Here is a 25,547-nt window from a genome sequence, read left to right as displayed (position 1 = left end):
TAAGACACCAAAATGTTGACAAAACGATCAGAAATTTATTTCACAAGTGACAACAAAAAGTAAATTACAAATAATATTCAAATAAGTCATCTAAACGATTTTTTAATTGAAATGTCTTTTTTAAGATATGAAAAATAGGACAAATTTTCTATGGCTCATAGGACCAACATCTGTACGTCATATATGAGTGTGAATGTAGCAGACATCAAACAAATTTAAAATTATGGATAAATAGAGTAAATAACTAATAAAATTAAATTAAAAAAAAATGTGCATTTGAAAAATTTTAAAATTAATAAGTGCATTTTTTATAAATATTATTTATTTAATTATTTACTCTATTTACTTATAATTTTAAATTTGTCTGATGTCTACTACATTCACACTCGTCGTCATATATTTATATAAAAGAACTTGACTTTGATACAAAAAAAAAAAAATGTATCTTGTCTTTTTAAAAGATATCATCATAACATCTGAAAGTTGATTCCGTGCTACTTTGGGCTTTTATAGCTATTACAAAATTGAAAATATACTTTTAAATTTTCGCGGTCAATTTCAACCAATGAGAAAATCGAAAAAACAATTATTATATCTTATTGGTTATTTCTGTTTACTCTCAAATATCATTAGTCGATAAAATTTCATGTCATTACATTTAACTGCACACAATGTACAACGGAATTCGAGGGTAAAACTCTCGTTTGCACTTGGTTTTGGCGTCGGTGAAAAGTTGTGATTGTGATAATGTATTAACAAAATATTTTAAAAATTCGTGGAGACATAAGTCCTCAGTAAAACGTGTATTATTTACAAATTATATATATCTATTTTTTTTTAATTTCCAAAAATTAATTTGTTAAAATAAATAAACCTAATTTATTTGTACAGAAAAAAAAATCTTTTGGTTATGTTGTAAAAATATACGTAAGTAAAGTAATAATAATTAAAATTTATATGTTTTTAAATAAGAATATAAATATTCTTAAAAATGTAAAACTATATTGGAAGTATAAAATCAAAATAAATAACTTGAATTAAAAAAAAATAAAACATTTTTTGACAAAAGTGTAAGAAGTGAGAATGTTACAATTAGTTAAATTGTCATTAAATATATTATAAATTGATTGGTTGTAAATAATTAACGTTTTTAGACAAATAAAAACAATGTCTGAATCTTCTAAAATGGGCCTATTTGGCTCCAAAGAGGAAAACAACGCTCGTTTAAATAGTGAACAACCAAATAAAGATGAATCGCCAGAACGTTATGCACCATACAGTGTTGATAGTGATTCAGAAACTTATGATACAGAAGCACTGAGTATAATGGATATTAACGATATAATTGGTGTTCAATCAGAACCCGCTGATTCAACATTAGAAAGTGAAATAGCAGCTTTATCTAAAATCATTACTGACTCCAAAACTGAAATTATCGACAAAACTATTAAAAATGATAAAGTAGATGTAAATAAAAGTGAAATCACACCATCAATTAATTTATTAACAAACTCAGAAGATAAAAAATCTGATAGCTTTATAAAAAATAATGATAGTGGTAAAATTGGTAATACAGATTCTCAACTAGACTCTTGTGATGTTCACATTCCATCGAATATAAGAAGTATTGAGAAAAATGAAAATGAATTGATAAAACATGAAGATATATCGAAAAATTTTGAAGTAAAAGGTAAATTTAAAAAAATTGATTTTATGAAATAACATTTATAATTAACAATTAATACTAAAATAATAATTTTTTTTGTTTCAGAAATAGGAGAAAATAATAAAAATTCAAATGTTAAAGATGTACTAAGTATTAATCAAAGCCTTCAGTTAATTGGAGACGCTTATACTTCTGAAGATTCTCAAGGTACTGAATTAGATGAAGTTGGTAAAGAACCAAAAGTTGTATTTTCTTGTAAACCTCTTGTGGATAAACAAAATAGTAAAATAAATGATAAAAGTAATATTGAAACTATTGAATCAATCGATAGTAGTATTGTCGACGTTACTACAACAGTAGTAAATAAAAATATTGAACTTAATGAAACTGGAGAAAAATCGTCGAGAGAATCTGTAGATTTAGTTCCTGAAAACGATATTAAATTTACTGACCGAATTAATAATGATAATGACTCACAAGACTTGAGTAAATTAGATGATTTAAATAAAATAATTGTTGAAACAATTTGTATCGAGAAAAAGTTATCAGTAGAAGCACCAATCACTGTTCTTGCTGAATCTACATCTTTAGAAAACGTTATACAATCATCTATCCAGGACCATCGACAAAATTTAAAGGATAAAAATGATTCTATATCTCAAGAAACCGTTGAAATTAATTCAAATAATAATACCCAACATTGTCAGCAAGTTAATTCCAATGTAAATGACGTTGAATTACCTGAAATTGATACAGAAGTCAAGAAAGATATTAGCCCAGTCAAAACGGAAATCGATGATAATAATAAGAATAATATAATACCTAATTTTGACGACACATCAATGGACATTACAGAAAACTTTGAATCTCTAGTTACTCCAATTTTAAAGAATGAAGAAGTTGTAAGTATTCCAGACACAGTTGAAGCAATAATAAATGAAACAAATTCAACAGAAAATATCAAGGAGGATGATATCAATCAGGTAACTTCTGAAATAAGTTCAGAGTGTGTAAGTGGTATTGTTGAAGATTTAAATCCAGATATACATGAAAAACTTCATTTAGAAGAACAAACAACAATTTCTGATGTAATTAAAATATCAATAGTCGAAGTGATTGAAGAAAATCTTTCAAGTAATGAAAATAAGTCACAAGAAACCAACGAAATAATAGCAAAAAATGACAATGAAAATGAAAGTGAAATGAAAGAGATTATGGATATTGAACTACTAGATGCAAAAGATAAAACTGTTGATAAAAGTGAAACGATAGAAAGTGAAATAATTGAATCTATAATAGAATGTGAAAAATCAGAAATATTGCCTAGTCCTTCATTGGAAAGTGAAGAAAAAGTGACGGAAGATATGATACAAGAAAACACTCCACAAAGTATTAGTGTTATTGAAAGTGAAACTAAAGAAGAAAAAACTAATGAAAAAGATATCAATTGTTCGGAAGAATGTTTAAGAGATATTAAATTAGATGTATCTAATGAAAGTGTAACATCAATAAGAGATGATAAAGATATTCCAAAAATAAATATTGACAATGATAGTCATCAATCACTGGTTGAAAATGATGAAAATCTAGATAATAAAATTATACAACAAAATAATTGTCTAATTATTCAATCAGATATAGAGATATCTTCATTAGAATCAAAGGAAGAGCCGATAGAATCAGATGTTAATTTATTAGAATCACCTTCTCAGAATATTATCAGAGATAATGAAGAATTATCAATTTTACAAGTAACGTCTAAAACAGAAGAAAAATTGGATCAAATTGATACGGAAATTGGAATTACTAGTGGAATTAATGAAAACATAGTAGTAAATAAAACGAATGAAATTGAACAAAATGATTCGGAATTGTCTAAAGAAAAAATAGAAGAATCTATTACTGATTTAAAATTAAATCTCAATACTCAAGAAGTTGATAATGAGATTTCTATTACTGAAAGTTCTGAAAATTTTTCGGAAATAAAATCTGATATAATTGAAAAACTTGAAAATAATATTTCATCAAAATCTGATGACTTAGATGGAAAAACTTGTCCAGATTCTCGCCCTTCTGAGAATCCATTAGTTGGTGTATTAGATCTTGATCTTACCCCAAACTTAGAAAAATCGGTAAATAGTGACGAAGCCATTGTAAATAGTGCAGTTATTGAAGATTCTTCAGAAGAAGTTATGACTAAACTTGAAAAAAATTCAATTCTGGATTTACTACTAATTTCAAAACCAGAAAATGAATCCAATAATCAAATAAATAATTTGCTTAATGATGTTATTGAAACTTTAGTTGAAACAGAAACTTCAGAACTAGACTGTAATATAGAGAATGAAAATGATAAGCAGACTGAGGAAACAGAGGGGAAAAAAATAATTGGAAATTCTGAAGAAGAAAATGATAAAGATAATAAATGCATTGAAGAAATAATAACAAATACTGATAATATAGAGCCAGAAATAAATGAAAATTTCGGTTTTATTTCAAAAGGAAAATTAAAATCAGTTGATGTAAAGGATACAGTAGACGTAAATTCTATTACTGAAGTCTTACAAACAAATCCAGAGATATCTGAATTAGAATCAGCTGTTAAATTTCTTCAAGAGTCTGAAGAACAGGAAGAGGAATTAGAATCAGAATTAACATCAAAAATACTTAATGATACAGTAAATGAATTAATTCAAAGAGAAAATTTTCCAACTATCTACACGTCTGATGCAAAAATTTGTCAAGATTTACCAGAATCTGAGCCAGAATTTGAAACGTCGACTAGCGAGTCAATAGCAATATCTGAAGCTGAAATAATATCAGAAGCAGCTAAACTAGAAAGTGAACGAAAACAATTAAATGAAGAAGCACAAGTGACAATTAATCAAGAGTGTGATCTTAAGATTAATGAAAAATGTGATACTCTTAAGACTCAAATTCAACCTGTAAGTGAACAAGATGAGATAGTAAATATTGACACAAACATCGAGCCAAATCCATCGCAATGTTTATTAACTAAAAAATCAGTAAATATTCCAAAAACATCAATTTTAGAAGAACGATTAAAAGAACCACCAAAAATTGAAATTCCAATAGTAGAATCTGTGAGAACATGTGATGAATCAATAACTCCAAAGTCAAATTTATTAATTCAACAAGATGCTAGAGTGTCAACCTATGAGCAAATGATAGAATCGTCCAAAACTGATATAGATAAAATAAAAGACGACAATAAAACAACTGATGGTTTACGAAAAGATTCTGAAAGACACGAAGTTGAAAATATTAGTTCACCATCAAGAATTATTTTAAAAATAGCTAAATCAGCAATCGCTGGTTGTGGAGAACCTAAATCACCAAAAAGTCCAAAAGTACGTTCGACAACAGATTCTCCAAATCCTGAAGATAGTCCTGGACAAAAGCTTGAAAAAATAAAATTAAAATTATCAAAAAGCGGTCATCCTTCCATTATTCCAAATGAACATGTAAAAGAAACATCAATGCAATGGCATACAGAAAGTTCTTCATCACTTTCACCTCTTGGAATGAAAAGAAAATTTTCAAATATTCAACAAGAATCAAAAGAAACATTTAAACATAAAGTAGAATCAATTACAGATTCTCCAAAACGCACAGAGTCTCCAATAGCGATGAAAATAAAATTGTCAAAAAGTGGAGATGCTTCTATTATTCAATCTGATACACAAGATGATGAATTGAAGGAAATTAAAAATAAAGATAAAATGGAATTTTTACAAGAATCAAAAAGAACAGAATCACCATTAGGTGTAAAAATAAAACGTCTTAAAACCGGTGATTCGTCAATTTTATCTTGTGATTATGAAGATGGGAGCAGCACAAAGTCAAAAGAAAAAGGAGAAATTCAAGAAAACCAAAAACGAACCGATTCACCAATTGGAGTAAAAATGAAATTTTCAAAAAAAAGCGGTGCTTCTATTATATCAGGGGACACTACAAGTGATAGTAAAGATAAATTAGAAATTCCAGAAGTTCCTAGACGGACAGAATCACCTTTAGGAACAAAAATAATAAAAATGTCAAAGACTGGAGATGCTTCTATTATTTATTCAGAAGTATCTAATGACCAGGATAATCAAGCATTTGAATCAACTCAAACATCAATTTCACTTGAATCTTCAAGCTCCAAAGACACAGACTCAATTAATGTCTTTAAAAAATCAGAATCACCTATAGCAATGAAGATAAAGGTGTCTAAAGATGGTGAAGCTAAAATTGTTCAGTCTGAAAGACAAGAAGAAAATCAACAACTGTCTGAAATACACGAAGATCATGATAGTAGAGCTTCAAAATCTGGAGATTTAGTAAGAATTGAATCTATGAAAATAAAAGTACCAAAAAGCGGTCATCCAATGATTGTAACTAATGATACTGAATCATTACACAATAAAGATTCAACCGAAGCTCAACGTACATTTACACAAAAACGAGAACAACTTACTAATAGGTCAGAAGTAACTATTGAACCAATAAATTTTAATAGAAAACAAGAAGAATCATCAGAACAATCATCAAAACGTAAAGATGTTAATGCATGTTCTTTTGAGTCGAAAAAAACTAAATTGGAAACAAAACTATCACAAATTCTTCCTGAAGTAACAATTCAGCCTATTGTGCCAAGAGAACAACAGCAGCAACATCAACATCAACATCAAAATCAAGTAGAATTCAATGAATCAAGTACAAACATAATAAGTCGCCAGCAAAGAAATGTTATTAATCAAGAAATTAGTATAACTCATGTAAAATCAGCCAAACCTACTTCGGATGTTATTGGAGGAAAATTGAAAAGTATATTAAGTCAGCCACCACACAATATGTCTGATGATTGTGAAATAATTGAACAACATCCAGAACTTATAATTGTTAATGAAAATTCAAATTCAAGTCAAGATATTATGATAATCGATGAGGTACCACCAATAAGAGTACCAGATGTTAAAATACCAAAAAAACGAGGTAGACCTAGACGAAATGCTTTACCATTTCAACGTCCAGATACTGAATTAAATCAAGATCCTTTAGCAATAGATGATACACCTTTTATTGTAAATACAGTAGAACCGAAAGAAAATGAAAGACCAAAAAGAACATGTCGAAGTCAAAAAAGTTATGCGCCGCCTAAAAGAGGACGTGGACGTGGACGTGGTAAAAGAAAATTTGATCGATTGGATGTTTCAATTAGTAAAAAAGCAAGATTAGAACAAAATTTAACAGCAATTGAAAATTCTACAACAGCATTAATAACTTTAGATGAAGAATCAACATCATCAGAAATCCAAAATGATTCTTCAGAACTTTATAAAGCACTACGACAACCATTAAAAGATTCTTTATTAGAATCTACGATAATGTCACAATTAGATGATGATGGTACACCATGTGCTAAATTAAACCAAGTTCGTGTAGTTGTTTCTGATCATTTAAAGAAAACTACTGATAATATTAAAGATTCAAAAGAATCTTCTGGTACTTCAGATCATCAAAATTGGCTGACACCATTATCAAAAAAACAAATTGATAATAATCGTAATGATGGAATATCTATGGTTCAAGTTATGGATGAAGAAACACGTATGAGTGCTGAATCTGGTTCTAGATCTCAAACACCCGCTAGAAACATTCCCAATCAAGGTAAAATTATATTTATTAATTATTTATATTATATAGTAAATAATCAATTTTTAAATTTTATATATTTTTCAACAAGTTTTTGTATTAATTTATTTATTCAAAAAATTATCACCATTATTTTCTTATTTAAATATAAATTTATCAATCAAAATTAACATTCAAATAAAATCAAAATATATATTTCTATTCGTAGACTTATAACTGAGTCATCTAAAAATAGTAAGTTATACCGACGTTCTTAAATTGCCGTACAAATAAACTTATCTTGTCGTGTTTACAGTCTTTTCGTCATTAAGCATAATAAGCTTTGCATTGATAAATTTTCTAAATGTTTATTATTTAAAATCACTCTAGATAATATTAGTAATAATAATAATAATAATAATAATAATAATAATAATAATAATAATAATAATATTAATAATAACAACAACAATAATAATAATAATAATAATAATAATAATAATAATAATAATAATAATAATAATAATAATAATAATAATAATAATAATAATAATAATAATAATAATAATAACAATCATAATTATAATAATAATCATACCTAACCATTAATTCTTATTTTGGAAATTTATGCCTAAACGTGTATATTTAATTGTAATTGTAAATGAAAAAAAAAAAATAATAATAATAATAATTTGATTGTTTAATTGCAGAAGCCACAATTAATGAAGAATCTCAAGGAAGTGTCTTAAGTACAGCAACAACAGAATCAGAAAAAGTTAAAGTTAGAAACCGAAGAATGGAAATAAATTTTGATCCAGACGAAGGACCATTTACAGTTGATAAAATAGCTGAGTATGAATGGCCATTAGATCGTAAAGGTGAAACATTTATGATACAAGAACAAATATCGCAGTATCTTGGTGTTAAATCATTTAAAAGAAAATATCCAGATTTGAAAAGACGTATGGTTGATATGGAAGAAAGAAATTATTTAAGAGAAAATTTACTTGTTAATGAAGCAATGTGTGATATGGGATTAACAGCAATTTGTAGTTCAGAAGTACTTGACATTATGTGTAGTGATTTTCCTGATCAATATGAAGAATATCGAAAGCATATGCGTGAAAAACAAATAAAAGAACATTCAAAAAAACAAAAAGAACTAACAGCAGCTGCAAATGCTGAAAAAAATCGTATTGATCTTGCTGAAATGGCTGTTCAATCAGCATTATCATGGAATGTTAATTTTAATAAAGCAAGAAATGAATCACGAAGATGTAGTTTAGATCTTCAAACATTTACAATTCACGTGCCGACAAAACAACCTAAGATCAATGATGAAAGTAAAAGTAGTCATTATCCAGTAGCTCTTATTCCTGGACAATATACTGATTATTATAAAGAATACACTCCAGCAGAATTAAGATATTATCCTTTAAATACTGTTCTTTATGGACCAATGAGGCCTAATGAAAGAAAATTCGATAGTCAATCTGAAGGTTCCCAAAGTGATAGTGATAGTGATTCATCTTCTGATGATTCCAGGTAAACCCAATAAATTGAAAAAATAATTTATTATTCATGGGCTTTTATTTTGTTATTATAATTATTGAAAATTTATAGCTGTTCGTCTAGTGAAGGTACCCAAGACACTGAAGAATCACAATCAACAATGGATGATGTAGATATTGAGTTATCGAATCAAAAAGACAAATCATTCAAATGTAAAATGTGTCTAAAGCATTTAAATAAAAATAATAAGACAGAAGTTTTAATTCAATGTGGTACCTGCCATGGACATGGTAAATAAATTATTATATTTTTTGCTTTTATCTATTATTTTCAATAAAATATAATTAATAATAGAATTGAATTCTTGTTAGTCAACGAAAAATTATATAGAGTTCAAAAATTGTTTTTTATTAATACAGTAAAAAAGAATGCAAAAGCTATTGAATTATTTTTTATTGCTATTAAAACTTTTAATTTTCACTGTAAAAAATTTAAAACTTCTTAAAAACTTATAAATTGTTTATTTTTTTCAGTACATCCGTCTTGTTTAGACTTGACTCTAGATATGGTGCCTCATATTCACGCTTATGCTTGGCAGTGTACAGATTGTAAGACGTGTGCACAATGTCATGATCCAGCGGATGAAGACAAAATGTTATTTTGCGATATGTGTGATAGAGGGTAATAATACTCAAATCATTACCTTTAAAATAATTATTTAATCTAATCAAATAATCATTCAATATTAAATTTTGTTTTTTTGTTTTTTTTCATGTATAATAGATACCACATTTATTGTGTTGGCTTAAGAAGAGTACCACAAGGAAGATGGCATTGTCAAGAATGTGCAATTTGCGCGAGTTGTGGCTCAAGAGAAGCTGGTGGTATTAATGCTGATCGAAATAGCGTAGCACAATGGCAACATGAGTACAAAAAAGGCGATAAAAATACAAGAGTTTACGTGTCTACTCTCTGTGTACCTTGCTCCAAGTAAGAAATAAAATTTTAATCTAATGATAATTTAATGTTTTTTTTTTTTTCTGAGAATTTAATAAGATCATCTTCATTAATTTATCATCAATGCGGTATTCTAAAATTAAAAATAAATTTTAAGTATTTTTTAATAGTAAACTTCAAAATTTAATATTCAAACTAATATATAACACATTTAACAAACTTCTTTAAGCATTAATGCTATTAACAAAAATCTATTGCTAAATTATTTATAATTGTTCTAAGCAATTATTAATTTAAGCAATATAATGTTTGACGCTTTAAATCGCTAACTTCTATGTCATTTATATCATTAATAAGGCTATGGAGGAAAGGTCGTTATTGCCCACATTGCAGTCGCTGTCATACTGCATCAAGACTCGACATGGAGGAAAATCTAGTGCACTGCAGTGCATGCGACAAATATCTGCACTTAGGTATTGATATCATCCTCATCGTCATTCTTCTTTTATAATATAATATATGGTTGTAATTAAAACTTATACAATGCACGACTTTTTTCTTATTACTAATATTCAATCATTTAATTTTATTATTTTAACAAAGTAATCAATATCTTAATGCCTGTATATAATAATTCATAAAATTTTTTAAACATTTATTATAGTTTTAATTTAATTTAACTAATAATTTTAAATTACCATCAAATATGATTAAGTTTCAAAGTAGAATATTAGCATTAAGCTGTTGATAAGCATTTACATTCATGCATTATCAATATCAATATATAGTTATTTATAATGTAAGGTAAAAGACCTAACACCTGATCAGGGACTAGTACCCGATTACTCCATGTATTTGTTTATCTATATTTATAAATATAGATATACAAATACAAGGAGTAATCGGGTCTCTGATCGGGTATTAGGTTCTTACCTTAAATATAAAATGATGTATGTTATTTGAAAATAATATTATTGTTTCAATTATATGATAATTTAAATATTAATATATTATTTATGCAGTTTTTCATATTTTATTATTAATTTTTATTTTTCAGATTGTGTGGAGAACAAGATAATCGATAAAAAAAATTATCAATGTGATGTTTGCATGCAAAATCGCCAACGAATAATTAAATCTTCGGTATCCAAAGTCATTAGAGCATAAATAAAAAACATTTTCAACAATAATTAATTCAACATCTATTTGGGAGTTAAAGACTGTTTTAATTGGTTACTTATGAAAAAAAACAAAATGTTTTTTTTTTTTTTTTTGACAATTCTTTGTTTCTATAATTAATCATGCTTTTAAAAATAAATTACAATAATTATTACTATAAAACGAAACAATTATCGTAGTACTATTTGTATAATTATTTTATGTAAAGTGACACATTGATGAAACAATCTTGTTTAACTATATTTGTTGTAATATTAACAATTTCGATGTACAATCTAGTATTATTAATATTTGTTTATCATTATTAATGAAAAAAAAAAGAAAAAAAAAGATAAATATATCTCTATTATGTGTACAGCGAATACCTTACGAATATTACAATAGCAATTATTTTTACTATTTTACATGACTAACAAAAAAAAGTTACATATATTATAATAATATTTCCCTATCATAGAAAAATATTATTTTATATTATTATAAATAATAATAATAATAATAAAGTAGCACGGTGCGGTATCATTAGAAGTAAAACATTTACTACATAAAATTAAAAAGTAATATTTATTAGACTATTAAAGGAAAAAAAAATTGGATACATTTTTTTAAATTTATTTTTTTCAGCATTTTATTAATTCTACATCGAAATTATTTCAGAATTTAATTCAGATTTGTGTAAATTATACATAACTTTTTAAATATCTTGTTATTAACTTTCGTGTATTGAATTTTGCTTATTTTTATTTTATCAATTAATTAATTATTCAATCATTTAGATACTAATAAAATTAGCAGTGAGCAAAAAGCTTACAAATAATAATGTATGTATTGATAAACATTTATATAAGTACAGTTTTTGTCCGATATTTTTTTTTTTTTTATGTACAAAATTGCCGATTAAGCAAAATAATTTATATTATGGCTGAATACACTTATATTCCCTCAATTCAATGTAAACACCCCAAACAGATATCTGCACTCAGACTTTTCCTATTCTGCTTTTGATATATATAGATTAACTATATATACCAAAGCCTTTGTGAGTTGGTCTGCCAGACCCTGCCAGTCCTTATGCGTATAAATGTGTAAACACATTTAGAGGCGTCGGGACCGGTAATTTCGATCACGGTTAACAAATTATAACATAAAAGAATTAGTTTATATGGTAAAATTCGTATATGCTGACCGTGATTGTCTAAATAAACTAAATAACAAAAAAAAAAAAAAAAATGCCATCTGGCCATGCCTGGAAAGGAAAGGTATATTTCTTATTTATGAAATTTTATACTTATTTTTTGCGTAATTATTTTACTTGGATTCGAAGATGAGCCAAATCGATCTATTATTTTAAAAGTTGTGGATGAGGAAAATTTTCCTAATTTTATAAAAAATTGTCTTTTATTCATTTATTTTTAAATATCTTTAAAAAAAAAAAAGGTGTTCTGATCGATTTCAAGAGCTTAAAATGAAAATTGACTTTAAAATGAAAATCACTAGAAAACAATACGGAATTCAAAAAAACTTCATTCATGATCATTTGTATGGAATAAAATTGTCTACAAAAAAGATCTTATTACATTTTGTGATAAGTCTGGTGGTTTCGCCGGGAACGTAGAAAAATTTCGAAATTTACTACAAATTTGACCTCAAGCTCCAATAACTTTATATCCTGGGCTTATTTGTACAATACGCCATCACCGAGGTATAAATTCCAAACTTAAAATTTTTTTTTTCCATATTATTTAAATGGGAAATAGAAAATCGCGATGAGCCACCTGTTAAAATTCATACTAAGGGCTCTAATTTTAACAGGCATCTTATTTTACCTTCCTGCAAATATAGATCAAATGTTCAGTAGCTCTTCTGAGGGCCGTATGTTGGACTATTTTTACCTTGTTCAGATTTGTCTCAGTGGTATCTTGGTAAAAGATGAGCCCCCAGTCTCTAATCAGACTCTTGTATATCTGAAATACCGAGGAGGGGTGTGCTCTGGACTTCCATCCTGTGGTCATTTTAAGGATTTTATTGCACATTTTGGCTCTGTTCCTGGTGTTGGTGGTGTGATCATTCCATTTAAGCTTGTTGTTGATTGTGATCCCTTGAAACTTTGTATCTTCAACTTCCTTAATGTCTTCACTTTTCAATGTGAATACAATCTCTTCTGTTTTTCTTTTCCAGGTAAAGATCGTGCTCACCGTCTTCTCCTGAGATATTTCCAGGCCTTTCTTCCTTAACCGATCATCCAACTTGTCCAAAGATTCTTGAAGAATTTTTTTGATTAGCATCAGGTCTTCCAGAATAATGTATAGAACGAAATCATCCGCGAATGATAAATACTTGCATCAGGGATGCAGATATTTTTTTACCATGATCATATATATATGGGGTTCAATATACTTCTTTGCTGAAGCCCTTTTCTGGTCCTGACCATCTTGATTTCCTGCCCGTTGAATTCAAAATGTAGAATCCGTTCTTGGAGCAGCTTTTTAATGAACATTCTTATTTTTGCAGGTACACCGATTATTTCCAGATTATTAATGAGTGTAGGAATATCTACGTTGTCATAAGCCCCCTTGATGTCTAGGTGTTGGATTCTCTGTACAAAAATCAATCTTTATTCCGATATATATTTTATTTAATATTTCTCTATACTAAATATTCTGCTCGAAATATTATTTCGAACAGTGTTGCATTTAAGTCGTACTTAGTATATATATTTAAGTTGAGTTCAAAATATGTATATGTTTACTTAAAGAAAAGTAAGCTAGCATGGATCAAATTTTATGACCTTAAGTACTTGGGTCGACGAGAGATTGAGGCCCATGTTCCAAGTAAATGCAAGGCAATATGTTTTTCTTCATTTGCACTCATATATATATATATAGTTTGAACTTAGAAATCTTTGTTATACAAAAAGAAAGAAGTTGTTGGACCTCAGTGTTAATTAATATTAAAAGAATAAGTTAGTCTAAGCTAAATCTCTTACGAGTGAAGACATACCCTAGAGCGCGTATTTCAATAAAAAGAAATAATTTTTGTTTGTTTAATAAATTGATTTGTTTCATTCACGATTACCATATACCAAAATTCCCTATTCTAGGTATGTCGCTTCCAGAAACTGATTTTTTAGCATAGCTAAATTCGCCTCTGTAATTAATGTGGCTGAATTATCCGTACATGATTTAGCTCTCCTAAATCCGTATAATTCCTTAGGTAGCACGATATTTTTGTCAATCCACCATTTTTTTTTTTTTAATAAAATTTATTTGCATTATCATGAAAAAAATACATCTTTATACTTATAGCTAGACTACACAGACAAAACTTAAACACATGCCTGTTAGATAATAGTATATTATATACATGTGTTTTAATGTTGGTCTCCTGGTTTGGAGCTAATTACATTAATAAAGTCTTTGATAAAATAAGATTCTGTTAGGAACAAAATCTGTTGTCTCTATACTAGCGATGAAAAATAATCAAAAGCACCGTTACTGCCCTGATTAAGAAAAATTATTTGAAATGATTCGAAACAATTAAACTGAAATGATTTAGAATAATTTGAATCGACTAACATATAGATATACACTTAGCATAGATTAAATCATTTTTCTCAATCAGGGTGATTCTCGTTATCGTTGAGTATTCTCTCTAGGACCTTTATTATCGGGGAGTTGGAAATAGCAATTGGTCTGTATCTCTTAGATGGGTTGAAGATTAGACAAACTATGTACTTCTTCCAGCTACATGTTAGGTATTACTTTTTCCTTTAAATAGTGGTTGAGAAATTTTGTTAACAGCGTGATGCGATCCAAGGGTAGTTTGCCTATTATATAGCATAGCTTACATTGTCTGGACCTGGAGCTGACTTTTTTTTTTTATGCTGTCTATAACCGATCTAACCTCTTCTTCTGCAAGTTTGCTGTTCCATTATATGGGTGTTGGTTGTACTCTTTGCCTATGTCTTATGTTGCCGCTCTACTGCGTCGTTTCTGTTTAAGCTCAGTGAACCAATCAATTTATTGATGACCTCCTGAATAGCTGGGTCGTTTGATGAATATGATTCTCTGTTAGCATAGCTTTGTTGACGAGTTCGCTGACGTACTCGGGACGAAACTACTAACTATTACACTGAGAAAAAAAAATACTATTTTCTAAACAAGAATTTCTTGGTTCAAGAAATCCGTTCAAAATATTTATTTTATTATTATTAATTATCAATTTCTTGAGAAAAGAGCATCAAATTTATTTTTGTTATTATATGAATTTGATATTATATTATGAGTAAACAAAAGAATAGCTTTACTTGAATTAAATAAAAATTATTTCTTTCAATTCTACGAATTATTGAGACAAAATTATATATTCTTGAAAATTATCAAGAATATACATTCTTGTATCAACTAAATGTTCTTAATAAAAGTATTTTTTTTCTCAGTGTATAGCACGTATACATATTAGGCTTAAGCTTTGGTGGGTAACTGCAGAGTCAATACATAGAATATATTTACCAAAAAATAATAATAATCATAAAATAAAGAATATATAATGATAACTTAACTACCAAATTTTAAAATTCATTTTCAGGATTGACCGATTTTATGAGATCCGAATTCAAATTAACGACAGCAATTTTGAAAATTTACAATTTTCTTAGCGGGAAGTTAAAAAAATTGTTATATTCATAAATATTAATTATTTTTCTATCAGAGAAATTTTGATATTGGCATATAAGGTAAAAGATCTAGTACCTGATCAGGGAAATAGTACCCCATCACTCCATGTATTTGTATATCTATATTTAGTAAAATCCAGTAAATATAGATATACAAATACATGAGTGACCGGGTATTAGTTTCCTGATGATTGGGTACTAGGTCTCTTACCTTACCTATAAAAATACTTTTTCATAAATAAAAAAATGAAAGGCACATGTTTATATTCCTAAATACTACACATGCATTGAAATTAAAAAAAAAAATTTATTGTTTAAAGTATGTAGAACTTATTTTAAGGGGTTAGGGGTAGTCAGAATTTTCAAAAAATCGATTTTTTTTTTTTTGCATTTTCTTAAAGTATAATATTTTAAAAATATTGTGTGAAAATTTGAAGTGAATCCGACAAATTCTTTTCGAGTTATTTAACAATGACCAAAGGACGCTCGGGTGCTACGTGGCATTCGAGAGCAGGTAGCTAGAAACAGCTGCAAGCAACCGACCTTTCGGGTTTCATTGTCATGAATATCTCCCCATTTTAATGTATTTATTATTATATATATATATATATATATATATATATATATATATATATATATATATATATATATATATATATAGGATATATAAATATATATATCCTTCTATATATATATATATCCTTCTACATATATTCACAATTTGTAGGTAGTACAAGAACTGAAAAATAATTTTTGGTTGCCAGTATACCTGTAGTCGTTGCACTGATCAGTCGATAGTTTTGTGATAAATTATTTCTCAAGTGAATTAAATTATTAACCATGGGACGTGATTCTAGAAAGGTTTCAAGAGAACTTCGGAGTTCTGAAAAAATTAATAAGTCGCGTTCAGTCAAAAGAAAGAATGTTTTTAATCCGAAAACAGCCGAACGTGATGAAAGTATTCAGAGTACATCTTCTAAAAAATTAAAACAAAACACTGAAGATGATGTACCTGAAGACAGCAGTACTGAATTTCGAATAATAAATTTTATTCAGGTATTCACTGCAATTTCTGCTCTTATAAAATGTAAAAAATGTGATGGAAATGTAGTGTTTCAAACAGCAAGTACACGTGGGCTGGGATTCAAAATTGTAGTTGCATGTAATAACTGTGGAAATGAATATATTCCTTCCTGTTGAAAATATGAAATCTGCTATAATGGCAACCTTTTATCACTACGGCTCGAGTGATGAAAAACCGAATCATGATATGTGTCCAAAAGGCGAAGAATCTTGGTGCTCTTACCAGCGCGCTGAAGCAAGAGGAGAGCTTGATACCTTTTCTCACGATTATTCTCCTTTACCTTCTGATGTTTTAAAAGCTATCAAGCCTATATACGAAGATCTTAGTAATGAAAATTTACTTTCAAGATGTGTAGGTGGATTCAATCAGAATAATAATGAAAGCTTTAACCAACTAGTATGGAAAATATGCCCAAAAACGGTAAATACTAGTTTTACTATCGTACAAATAGCTGCATACGTTGCTATGTGTATATTTAATGAGGGTATAAATTCATTATTAGTCTTGATGAATACACTAGGACTTAATTGTGGGCCTAATTCTCATCGGTATGCAGAAAGAATGGATGCTGCACGTATCAAAGTAGCAGATAAGCGCGCTAATGATAACACCCGAGAAGGTCGATTGCAACGTAGGCACCAGCAAATCGATATTTTGGAAGCTGCTATGTCGGCTGAAGAGCTATTATATGGTCCAGGAATAGATGACTCAGTGTAAGTTATTAAATAATTCTTATAATTCGACATAAATCCATAGCAAAACTTTAAATGCGTTTTTCTCAAAACTATGTTTTCTGAACTGGTGATCACTGTAACTTAAAAACTGCTCGGTAGATTTCAATAAAATTTATTGTACTTTTGAAATACATTAAAAACTCGTGCCTGATCGAAGGATTTTTTTTTTTTTCAAAAATTTCGATTTTTTTTTAACAATAAACTGTCGGTTTTTTTCTCGAAAATTTGAAAAAAATTTCCTGAGGCCGCCATTTTGTTAATTTCGAAAAAAAAAAAAAAAGCTTCGATCAGGCACAAGATTATCTATTAATAAAACTAATTTTTCTTGTCCGATTGATTTTAGATGAATCTCCAAGGACTTATGATGATCACCGCAAAGGACTTCGGGAGGAACGGGCTCTACAAAAACAGCGATAACTTTTTGAATTATTAATTTTTTTTTTTGAAATTTTCGTGAAGTCAAATCGAAACGTGTTCTAATAAAGCTATGTTTTTATTTTTGTCAAATAAAGTAATTAACTACAAAAAAAAAATTATTGAAAATCATCATTTTTTCATACCCCTGAGTACCCCTAACCCCTTAAAAGGACAAACAACGTGTTAAAATATTTTTTATATTCATATTTTACCACATAAATTCTTTCAACACTTACAAATATATTCATTGATCAATATTTTATAATATTTAAAATACATATAACATTTTTATTATCTTTTGTACATTTACATTGAAAAATTTTTATGATAAAAATGTTTTATGTTATAACCAGCCTTGTCATCACGATAACGCCTACAATTCTTATCGCGTCCTAATGAAATTTTCTACGCTTATTCTATGGGTAATTCTCTTGATGATCAAGTTCGAAGATGAGCTTAATTGGTAGATTAGTTTAAAAGTTATAGCTCTTCGAAATTTTCCGATTTTTCGGAAAAATCAGTTTTTCACTGTTAGAATTCATATAACTTTAAAACTAAAACTCACAGACAGTAAAAAGTATCTTAGAGCTTGTTTAATAAGTTTTAATTTTTTACCATAAACTTTATGTTTCGATTATTTCTTCCAATAATTTGATAGCCTTAAAAGTTTGAACAAAAAATCAAGAAAATTACTGAATATCGTTTTCATCTTTGACAATGCATTTCACATTGTAATTCAATTCCGTCAGATATATTTTATTGTGAACAAAATAATCTGTAAATTTCATAACTACTTTATATTTTTAAAATATGCCTTTTATTTCTTATGATGTTTCAAACGAAGCCGTACGCCCTGCGATTATAACTAGTCTTGTCATCACGATAGCGCTTACAATTCTTATCAGTACCTAATAAAATTTTCTACATGCTTATTCTATGGGCGATTATCTTGATGATCCTGAAGTTGGCAGACAATTAGCAATTTTCGGTTCGTTCTTTCAACAAATTAATTAAAAAAAAAAAAAAAAATACACATGTAGAAAATGAAAAAAAGTCCAAAAATTATTAGACGTCAGCTAACTTCAAGATTATTTATCTTGATCAAGTTCGGTGGATTAGTTTAGAAGCGCTGGCTGTTTGGAAATTTCACGATTTTTCGAAAAATAGTATATTACACACCTAGGACAGTAAAGTAAGAAATGTCTCAGATCACATGTAATTGTTGGCCGAGGCGAAGCTGAGGTGTGTAATATACTATTTCACTATTAAGGTTTATACTTTATGTGTTTATATAACTTATACACGATAATCTAATTTCATTGAATCTTTCTTGTAGTTATAAAAATTATCTTCTAATTTCACAACTATTTCATTATTTAAAAGTATGTCTTTTATATATTAATTTTGACATTTCAAACGCGCATGTATAACCTATTATGAATATAACGCACCTTGTCATCACGATAGCGCCCATAATATCTTATTGGATCTCATCAAAATTTTGTAGACTTATTTTTCGGACAATTATCTCGATCATACTTGAAGATGAGCTAAATCCGTTGATTAACTAAAAAGTTATCGGTGATTTAAATTTTACCAATTTTCAAGAAACATCATCTTCTCCTGCTTGATCTGTAAATAACTCTTAAGCCAAACGTCATAGTTCATTTCTGTTTGAAGCATTTTGATTATCGATTAATAAGCTTTCGGTTTTGCTTTTTACCATAGCATTTCAAATATTATTGTCAATGATAACCTTGAAAACTTTAAAAAAATACCGAAAAAACATTTCGACGGCTTTACCCTCAGATAAAGTTCACGTAACTTTTTATCTTGATCATTTCTATCAATTTCTGTCGAAAAACATCGAATTAATCAAGAATAATTGTGAACAAAACGTTAAAAAACGATCCTCATTAATTATTTGTAATTTCTTAAACTCTCGGAGAGTAATACAAAACCTGACTATTTTCGAGCTCGAAGAATTTGAAAATATAACGGAACTCGGAAGTATCGTCGAGCTCAAAAAGCTCAAATATATATTGGCATTAATATTTTAGAGCTCAAGAAACTCAAAAATAGCGGGAAGTTTTGGGGCTGGTGCACAGGGGTCAACCGGTTTCCAGATTTTTTTTTTTTTTATTTACTCCATTTTATTGATTATTATGATTTAATGTGTTCTGATAATGTAATTGAATAAAAACGAAAATGCACGAGTCGAGCATCTAAAAATGATGTAAATAAGTAAATTTTATTAATATATATTTGTCAGAAAACTTATTGAAGCATTAGTTTTAAAATTATAGATTAGAAAAATAATAGAAGAAAAAATTAAAAAATACGTTAAGATATTTTAAATACACCCTTATTAAAAGAAGCGATTTAAAACGATTTGCAGTATTAAATGCCCATAAGGGAAATTCAAAAGTATTCAAAAGCACTAAAAAGTATTTAAAATTTTTCTTTTCTAATCGTTTTAAATCGCTTCTTTTAATAAGGAACGCGCCATTATCACTTTTTAAATTTCTTGTACTCGCAAAGATATCGATTGTTAAAGTTTTAAGTTGTCATATGTATGCTACATTCACACTCATGTATTGTCATGTTATAAAGACAAATATTTAAAATATTCATGTTGAATTTAAGATGAAAAATATTACAAAAGATAAAAACTTATTTTTTAAATTACATAATAATTATTTTAAGTATTAAAATTTTGTGATTTATTTTTCTTTTTTTAATAAAAAAACTTCAAGTTGAGAAATTTTATCTAATTACACATTTAAATTATCACTAAGATATTAAGTATTTTGAAAGTATTTAATAGATACATAATTTTTACAATCATTAGAACTTTAAAGTTTTATGTATATTCAAGTATCTTCATTTATTATTAATATTTTTAATACATTAGTTGATAATTACACGTTGAATAAACTTTCAATTTGTTGATTTCATTTTATTTTTATTTTATTTTATTATTTTTTTTTTTTTTGCAGGTATTTCAATAAATACAATAGAAAAAATTTGTATATTCAATGATCAAGATTATTTTTAACTGATTAAATTTCAAATTTACATTAATAAATCATTTGATTGTTGATATTCTTAGTTTTAATTAAATCTCTAGTTGTTAAAAAAAAAAATTATAACAAAAAAATAATTGACATGAAAATTTATTTTTTTGCTGAAAATAAACAATTGATTTATAAAACTCACAATAATTTCAATTACAATAATAAATTTAATATTAATGCGTTTGATTTTAATAATATTTATTCATTTATTTCGCAATTCTGTTTCAAATATTTATTTTATTTTTAATATATTTTTAATAAATTGACCAACTGACGAGGTAGTAGTAAACTTGAAATTATTCATGTCTGATACCACATATGGACAAAAAGGTACTGAAATTATGCAAGTTAATTGTTGGTACAATAGTCGTGACTAGATTCCTACTTGAAAAGTTACCAAGAACCCTTTGGATCATAGAAGATGTAGGTGAACTACCAATTTTATAAAAAATTCGTAAACTACAAGTTGGATTTTCAGTACGCGATTCTTTCGTTAGCTTTGCTAATAAATATTCAAAAGCTTCATTTAATTCAGCGTCCGTTAATTCAGGAGAATTAAGTGAAGTTTCCGTTGCCAAGTTTCCAGTGGAATTGGACGACCCTGGACAAATTTATATACATACACATATATATTTCATCAATTTAATTATATTAAGTTATTCAATGTATACAATTTTAAATTATTACTCACTCGTCGATAAATAACAAACTATTGCCGAAACGTCATTCTCATAATTCCATCTTCGTCGAATTGCAACTTTATAATTGCCAACACATCTACCAGTTTCTTCATCTGTAAAATTGAATAATCAATATTTTCATATCAAATTTATTGATTATAATTCAAATAAATAAACTTACATTCAAATCTATTGTTATGCCTATGAGCCCAAACACACCATTCGACGTGAGCACCGCGAGGAAGATTAGGTACAACAATATAATCAACAATTGCATTATTTGTACGTTTCTCCCATTCTTTTCTAGCTTCGGGTATATAACTTGGATGAGTTAAAAAGCATATACCTTGAACTATATCTCTTAATTGAGTTGATGAATCCATTGCATTTACAATTCGGTTAATGTGTCTCAAAGAAAGTCGACATTGTCGTTTTATATTTAAATCAAGTATCGCTAAATTACCTGGTACCATAGGAATTTGTCCAGCTACAGCAATTATATGCCCTACCTAAAAACAAATTTTATGAAGATTTTAAATAAAAATAAATTTTTTTAAAAATTGATAATTTCATACCCGAATTGCTTGCGAGTAAGGTCCAATATTTGCAGGAGACCAATGACTTATACTTTGTACGTGCATGGTATGTCTCTTCAGTACTGTTTCTTCACTACTTTTTTCTACTTCTTTATAGGCCAATGCATCGAGAACTACATGAACGTTCAAAGGGCACTCAATACAAACACGAGCCGGTGGATTGCTTTGGCCCAATCTGGAGGCGTATACCTGATTTATGAGAGGATACTTAGACATATCTCGAACATAAAGCGTTACTGCAACAATATTTGTCAATTCAATTTCTTCTTTTTTGACTAGATCTATAATAATTAAAATAATGTTAAAAAATAATATTATATTATCGATAATACTTTGATATTGTTCATTTAATATTAAATGAACACAAATAAATGAACAATTAAGTTTACCTACTGCTTAATTTATCTAGAGCTTCCTCCATTGCTTGTTGTGAATCATCATTTTTGCTAGTAATTCCACCAAACCAAAACCATCCATTTTGATTTCTATTAGAAATTGGCATATCAGGGTAATCATCATCATCATATTTTATTTCAGTCGGACTTGGTGGATTTAAAGGACCTGAATTTGATGATTTTATACTTTTATTGTCACATTCTTTGTCTTCGTTATCACTATCTGATAGATTACAACCGTCTTGTAACTCTGGTCCTACGATTTCGGCAATGTAGTCATAAGGAGTTTTTATAGGAATGTTCTTTAGTCTCTCTTCGAGTGTCAAATTTTCTAGTTCACCCTAAATAATTTTTAAAAATAACATTATCATTATTATTTTTTAATCAGTGCTATGTTATGGAATTATATATATATTATTCAAAATAATTTATTTTTAATACTGAGTAGTCTTACCTCTTTGTCTTGTAATTTAATTTTTTTGAAATTTAAATACCCAACTGGAGCTATTTTTTCATTTGATTGTACAACACTCTCATACTCATCTCTAGAAAATTTTTAATAAACTATTAAAAAATTTAATTTAATATTACTAATATTACTTTTATGAAAATAAAAAAAAAAAAATTATCTTTTAATAATTCTTTACTTACATTACAATGCTTTTACTGAAAAGCGGACAGTCTAATGTAAATGTTTCATATTCTCCTCCCTCTCCGCACACGTTCACTCCGTACATATCGTTCTGTAGATAAAACGAATCACTCGTGATAACCCCTGTCACACGTGGTTGTCGCGAGGGAATCCGTTTAATAATTATTTTATGGAATTAAGTTTTGCAACTATCGTATCTTTTTTTTTTCTTCTAGATATATTTTAACATTTTACCAACAAAAATAAAAATGAATTTAATATATTTAAATGTCAAATAATTAAGTTTAATTTTAATATAAATTATCTTAATTATTAAGTAATCGTCTATTTATTATTTTTCATGAATAAAAAATAGCTGTTGATAACACATCTCCGAAAATAACTGTATGAGGAAACTTGGGACAGTGCAAGCAAAGAAATGTTGGACATGTACATTGGAACAAATCCAACTTAAATGTAATACGCATTTAAAGATTTGAGTTATTAAAAAATAAGTAAAATAATTATTTTTATTCTAAATTATAATTTTAAAAAATAATCAAATTGAAATGATAGTTACTCACAAGTATGGTTAAATTATGTTGCATTTCTGATATTGATTTACCGAGGTGTTTAGGTTCAAGTCCTTGACATGCAACTTTTATTAAAACAGCATTTAATGAACATTCAATCATTTCTTTTAATAATTCGTCTTGATTTCGACGCCACAAATATGCAAGAGATATAAGCCCTAACCTGCTACATCTAAAATTATTATTATTTTATTTTGAGTTAATAACTTGTTTTTTCCATTAAGATGAAAATGAAATAAAAATATTGATAAGATTATTACACATTTTCCACCCGGATTCTTTGATAATCACTAAGAATAGCACCTGAAGCAACAGCATCAATATTTTCTTTTTCCTATAACAAAAAAAAAAATTTTTTACTTTTTAAATATTATTTAGATTGCAAACACAAATTTTATTGAGTGAGCATTAAAAATTCAAGTAAAAAAAAAAAAAAAATTACCATAACTTTTGATAATAATCGATAAAGATCTTCTACTTCATCATCTTTAGTTGGAGAATAATATTTCTCTTTCATACAAGATTTTCCAAAAGTAGGCTCTCGATATAATCGTAATCCGATAGCTTTTCCAACATATTCTATACCTTGATGACCTACTGTTTGATACATAAATGAGTCCAGCTCATCTGAAAATATGAATAATTAAAAAAAAAAAAAAATTTTAACTTTATTCTATATAAAAAAAAAGCTAAATTAATTCAATAATTTACCTTTTCCAACGGGGTATAAATTTGCCAAAGCTACTACTTCATGACCAGCAGCAACGCATTGCATTATACTGAAAATAGAGTCTTTTCCACCACTTATTAAAGCCACAACCCTCATAGTGGCAAATGTAATATTTTTCAGTAAAAAAAAAAAATAATAAATAAATGTATGACAAGGTAGACCCCGGTCAAATTTGACTATTCTCACGCTAACATCTGTTACAACGAAAAAAAAGAAAAAATTAATAATTGAAATTAACAATAGAAATAAATTAATTAATAAATCGTTTAAATGGTAAGAAAAAAAATATAACAATGACTACTATAAATTGTTGCTTACGAGGTTTAAAAATGTATTTTAAGCGTACAACTTAAAATAAATTAAGACTGACAAAATATTCTTACTGAGCAAGTCTACGGAGATATCTAAACTCTAAAATATAATACAAATACAACAGCATTATATAGAGCTGAAATTACGACCACGAATGGACAACGTTCGTAGTCTGTTTCTCTGTTTCTCATTAAAAAGAAAAAAAATATATATATGTATATGTATAAATATACACCGCAATAATAAATAGTCCCTTAATAATAATTAACACACAAATAAATTATTTTTATTTATTTTAGTTAGAAATAAAAATAAAAAAATATTTTCTTTTCCAATGTCTAATTAAAAATGAATATGTGCTTATTACAAATAAATTAAAACAGTATCAGGCATTGAAAAAAAAATGTAAGATAGATGGTACGGGATAGAGAACTTTTCGGTTATTAAAATTATCGAACAAAATTAATAATCATGAAATAAATAATAATGATTAATTATAATAAACTAATAAAAAAAAAATATGTAACAAATTAATCTATTACTTATATTATTACTTATATATAATTATATTTACATTAAAAATGGTCACAAAAATATTTTTTATCACGATGAAATCGTATGAAACTATTATGCGCAGATTGATCTGCCACCTGGTAATTAAATTTCCAAGCT

General features: G+C 27.4%; 2 protein-coding genes across 5 annotated transcripts; one reads left to right on the top strand and one right to left on the bottom strand.

Annotated features, from left to right (window-relative positions):
* Window positions 1–682: 682 nt before the first annotated feature.
* Window positions 683–11,427, top strand: LOC130669318 (uncharacterized). Of its 3 annotated transcripts, XM_057472123.1 has the most exons (9): window positions 683–927; window positions 1,155–1,690; window positions 1,772–7,339; window positions 8,014–8,848; window positions 8,927–9,105; window positions 9,349–9,496; window positions 9,599–9,805; window positions 10,130–10,245; window positions 10,830–11,427. In XM_057472123.1, exons 2-9 carry the CDS (start codon window positions 1,168–1,170, stop codon window positions 10,937–10,939), a joined length of 7,686 nt encoding a protein of 2,561 aa, XP_057328106.1. In that variant the 5' UTR covers window positions 683–927; window positions 1,155–1,167; the 3' UTR covers window positions 10,940–11,427. The 3 variants fall into 3 exon arrangements, with proteins under 3 accessions (XP_057328106.1, XP_057328105.1, XP_057328108.1); XM_057472122.1 differs by lacking the exon at window positions 683–927 and having other exon boundaries at window positions 985–1,690; XM_057472125.1 differs by lacking the exons at window positions 683–927; window positions 10,130–10,245 and having other exon boundaries at window positions 986–1,690; window positions 10,830–11,425.
* Window positions 11,428–20,965: 9,538 nt separating this feature from the next.
* LOC130669746 (uncharacterized) lies at window positions 20,966–25,533 on the bottom strand. Of its 2 annotated transcripts, none has more exons than XM_057472793.1 (12): window positions 25,450–25,533; window positions 24,545–24,757; window positions 24,276–24,460; window positions 24,094–24,167; window positions 23,825–24,005; window positions 23,261–23,352; window positions 23,064–23,154; window positions 22,608–22,950; window positions 22,194–22,495; window positions 21,800–22,127; window positions 21,630–21,731; window positions 20,966–21,539 (listed from the first exon to the last, which is right to left on the bottom strand). In XM_057472793.1, exons 2-12 carry the CDS (start codon window positions 24,657–24,659, stop codon window positions 21,235–21,237), a joined length of 2,118 nt encoding a protein of 705 aa, XP_057328776.1. In that variant the 5' UTR covers window positions 24,660–24,757; window positions 25,450–25,533; the 3' UTR covers window positions 20,966–21,234. The 2 variants fall into 2 exon arrangements, with proteins under 2 accessions (XP_057328776.1, XP_057328775.1); XM_057472792.1 differs by lacking the exon at window positions 25,450–25,533 and adding an exon at window positions 24,882–25,118.
* Between the last annotated feature and the right edge of the window lie 14 nt (window positions 25,534–25,547).

Source organism: Microplitis mediator, chromosome 6 (assembly GCF_029852145.1).
Source record: "Microplitis mediator isolate UGA2020A chromosome 6, iyMicMedi2.1, whole genome shotgun sequence".
NCBI lineage: Eukaryota > Metazoa > Arthropoda > Insecta > Hymenoptera > Braconidae > Microplitis > Microplitis mediator.
The sequence above is the reverse complement of the archived record's forward strand: the minus strand, read 5'-3'. Positions and strand labels throughout refer to the sequence as shown.

Excerpts from the sequence above, each read along its gene's own strand:
- LOC130669318 (XM_057472123.1), top strand. The coding sequence starts at position 1,168 with ATGTCTGAATCTTCTAAAATGGGCCTATTTGGCTCCAAAGAGGAAAAC. Across the intron at positions 1,691-1,771 it reads GAAAAATTTTGAAGTAAAAG|AAATAGGAGAAAATAATAAA; the intron begins GTAAATTTAAAA and ends TTTTTGTTTCAG. Across the intron at positions 9,806-10,129 it reads CTCTGTGTACCTTGCTCCAA|GCTATGGAGGAAAGGTCGTT; the intron begins GTAAGAAATAAA and ends ATCATTAATAAG.
- LOC130669746 (XM_057472793.1), bottom strand. The coding sequence starts at position 24,659 with ATGAGGGTTGTGGCTTTAATAAGTGGTGGAAAAGACTCTATTTTCAGT. Across the intron at positions 22,951-23,063 it reads TTAAATTACAAGACAAAGAG|GGTGAACTAGAAAATTTGAC; the intron begins GTAAGACTACTC and ends AAAATTATTTAG. Across the intron at positions 21,732-21,799 it reads GCATAACAATAGATTTGAAT|ATGAAGAAACTGGTAGATGT; the intron begins GTAAGTTTATTT and ends TCAATTTTACAG.